Below are 3,445 nucleotides of genomic sequence, written 5' to 3'. Positions count from 1 at the left end.
ATAAGACCCTAATGCCAATGAAAAATTCCTTCGAACAAATTAAATAATTAGGTGAATTAAATCCTACATCCTTCAAAATAACAGTAAAGATTTCACTGATCAATAAAGCATTTTTCTTGCATACAGTTTCAAATGTATACCTTAAAATAGTAACAGCGATTTTTGTCAATATTCACTTTAAGTATTAGATCAACTTTTTTGTTGTTGAATTGATTTTTCACAAATCTTTGCTTGTTTATTGTTTATATTTTCATTAAAAATATACAAGAAAATGTTAAGTGTACTGAAATTCACTCGCAAAAGAAAAAGTTTAAAAAAATTTTGAAACCATATTGATTTGTTTAAAAGATAGAGGCATGAGGGCGTCATAGAATCATGAGTAGTGATTGAAGGTGAGAAAAGAAACAGTAGTGATGAAGGGTAAGTCTCTTTGCTACATTTTCTGTGAATTTATTTAATGGAATTTACAATTTATTTGCAATTTGTGAAACATAACCTGTCTCCTTTATGTAGGGACAATAAAAGTGTATAATTAAATGGAATAACGACTCCAATAGAAGATTGGAGAGCTGTTTGAGAAGAAGATTGAAATGGTTTTGTGAAAGAATTACCGTCGTCATAATAATTGGAGCAGTCGTAATAGTCTGTGTAGCGCATAACAGAAGAGAACAAAAAAACGTGTTATATCAAGTGTTCAATCAAGAGTGCTGTTTTTTTTACCAGAATATATTTATAACAAGAAATCTGGTTCCTTTCAGCTGCAAAGAGTTACTTTAAAATTGTTGAAATGTATTGATAAATTCTTTCGAGTGAATACTACATTTTTTCACATTATTTTGTCCAGTAAGAAAATTTTTGCAACTCCAATCAGAGGTACATTCAACAATAATACGTAAAATGCGTTTTTGTGTTTTTTATAACAATGATGATCTAGGGAAGCTAAAATAAAAATACACACCTCTAATTTTATGCCGATGATTAAATTGCGAAAGATGTGGATGTTGTGTATGCCTCTGAATTTCCACGACATTGTTTACAGTTTCACTAAATCCCAATCCGTCGTGATGAATCTGATTCTGATGTTCATATCTATGTCTTCTTGGCGAAGGTGATCGATGTAAGTTCGGTGAATGCCTCCTAAAAAAAAGTTAGTTAATGCTGATTGGTGCACTTATAAAAATTATTTTTGATAAGTTATTATATTATTAAAACTACTGGTTGTATTACTGTAAAACTTAGTAAAGATCTTAATTGTAGCACATTATAACAAGTCTCTTAGTTAAAATTAGGTTATATTATTGTAAGCAAGAGTAAAAAAATATTATGTACCCGAAAAATCGATTAAACAGATATCAAAACCCGCCAGAGGTAAATTTTGGAGACACGTAGGAAAAAAATAATGAACTACTTAAATATGTCTTAATATGAATGTCTTTAAAAATATTTTTAATGTTATGTCGATACATAAACAGCCGTATTTTGACAAATAGGAGTACCTTTTTAGGTCCTGCTTGAACGCCGGCTTGAAGAAAAGGTATCTCAATACATATCCTCTAACTTTTTAGTGTAAATATTAGGAACTTTCATCGTAAATAAAAATATATGACCGCTGTTCGATCACATTCACATCGCGCACTGCGCGTGAGGCGCCCCGCACCAAGTTTGAGCGCGCCTGGGGTGCGCGGGTACGCTCTCACGCTCCTTTTCGTATGTTTAAGCGTACAATTTAATTTAATTTTCTGAAATATCATAAATATTATAACTTAAATCGAAAACTGTGATTTAAACTTCTGAGGAATTACAGCCATAAATTGTAACTGCAATGTTTTCGATTAGTTTTTAAAGAAGGTTCTCTAAGCACCTACGGCTTTCACAATTACATTCTTAGTACGAAACTCGCGCTTCGCGCTGGATAATTTGTGTCTAATTGAAAAAGTTCAGCAAGATAATTTGTAAATCTTTTTTAACTCTACTAAAAACAACGCATAAAAACATACTGATCCATTAAAAACCTAAATTGCATATTTTTAAAAATGCTCCAACTTTCTGAACTTTTGTCTAATTAAGAAATTTCATAAGAATTAGTAGTCTTGCGCGTGCCACGGCGCGCGCCTATTTATCTTTTTATGAAAAAGAATAAATGAACAGCCTATCATTTCTATGTTATACATATTTAATGAATGTCGCAAAATATTAGTATAAAATGATACAAGACATCAAGGGATGAGTTCTGTATCTAAAACTGTAATTAATCTTTTATAATAGGATTTCAACGAATTCTTTATTTTTAGGTAGAAAATGAACTATTTTATTCCAAATGAGCTTTTTTTGTTTTATTAAAGATTAATTTACATCTAATATTGATGAATAGCATTTCCTATGATTTTGTAGCACACGTTGATGATAATCATATTCTTTAAATAATGAACTTTGCATTTTTACATCACAATTTTGCTCGTTGCCACTCGGTAAACTCTTGCCCTGAAAATTTTTGTTAAGTCTCCCCAACATCAGTTCATGCGATCAATGTCATAACATTTTTAGTAATAACTGTTTTATTATTCCGATTTATACCAAATCAGTAGACTTCTTTGTAAGGCAAATTTCTGCCAATTTTCGATTATCGGGCTTAGTTAAGTCTCCCACTTTCCCCTGGACTTATCACATTAAAGTTTATGAAAAACATAAATATTTTGTTTAAAATTAAAATAATAATTATTATATTTCAAATTACATTGAAATTAATGAAAAATTGGAAAATTCATAATTTTAGTTAAAAATTAATCTCTTTGGTTAAAAAATTTACTATTTTTTTTTAAATTCTTTTTTTTCGGAAATAATATAATCGTGTGTGTAAAAAATTTACTTTGCTACTTTTGGTTTGAATTCGAATTTCTTACAGAAAATTAATCTTTATGATTGAAAATTCGTTTCCTTATTTTACAAAGCATCTCTTGGCAGCATCTGCATTCGCTGAAATATCAAATATTACATTTTCTATCTAAAATTCATATTCGCAGGTTTAAAAGTCAACTACTTTGTTGAAAATTTACATGCAGGTTCGAAAATTTAACTCTGGTTAAAAATTTTAATATTTTGTTGAAAATCTTTTCTTTTTGTTTTAAGATATCCACCACTACGTTTTCATTGAGAATTCTTTTTTTTTATGGAACTCTTTTTGGTTAAAGATTAATCTTTTTTGTTTGAGAATTTGGGCATTCAGTTTAAAATTTATATTTGTAGGTTGAAAATTTAACTATTTGGTTAAAAGTTAAACTATTTGGTGTCAAATGCAAATCTTTCATTGAAAAGCCAAATTTTTAATAAAACCGTTTAGGGATCATCCATAAATTACGTAACGCGTTTTTCTTTTGTTTGAATAAAGACGAGCATGAAATTGATGTGAAGTTGAAAAAGACACAACGATATAAACAAAAGAAAAAAG

The 3,445-nt window shown here is 29.2% G+C and overlaps 1 protein-coding gene across 1 annotated transcript in view; it reads right to left on the bottom strand.

Moving 5' to 3' along the window:
• LOC117180362 (voltage-dependent calcium channel type A subunit alpha-1) overlaps positions 1–3,445 on the bottom strand; it is a 617,877-nt gene that overhangs the window by 34,591 nt on the left and 579,841 nt on the right. The window contains exon 31 of the mRNA XM_033372824.1: positions 959–1,137. Coding sequence (XP_033228715.1) covers positions 959–1,137 — 179 coding nt within the window. The remainder of the gene's footprint in view (positions 1–958; positions 1,138–3,445) is intronic.

This window comes from Belonocnema kinseyi, chromosome 9 (assembly GCF_010883055.1).
Source record: "Belonocnema kinseyi isolate 2016_QV_RU_SX_M_011 chromosome 9, B_treatae_v1, whole genome shotgun sequence".
NCBI lineage: Eukaryota > Metazoa > Arthropoda > Insecta > Hymenoptera > Cynipidae > Belonocnema > Belonocnema kinseyi.
The sequence above is the reverse complement of the archived record's forward strand: the minus strand, read 5'-3'. Positions and strand labels throughout refer to the sequence as shown.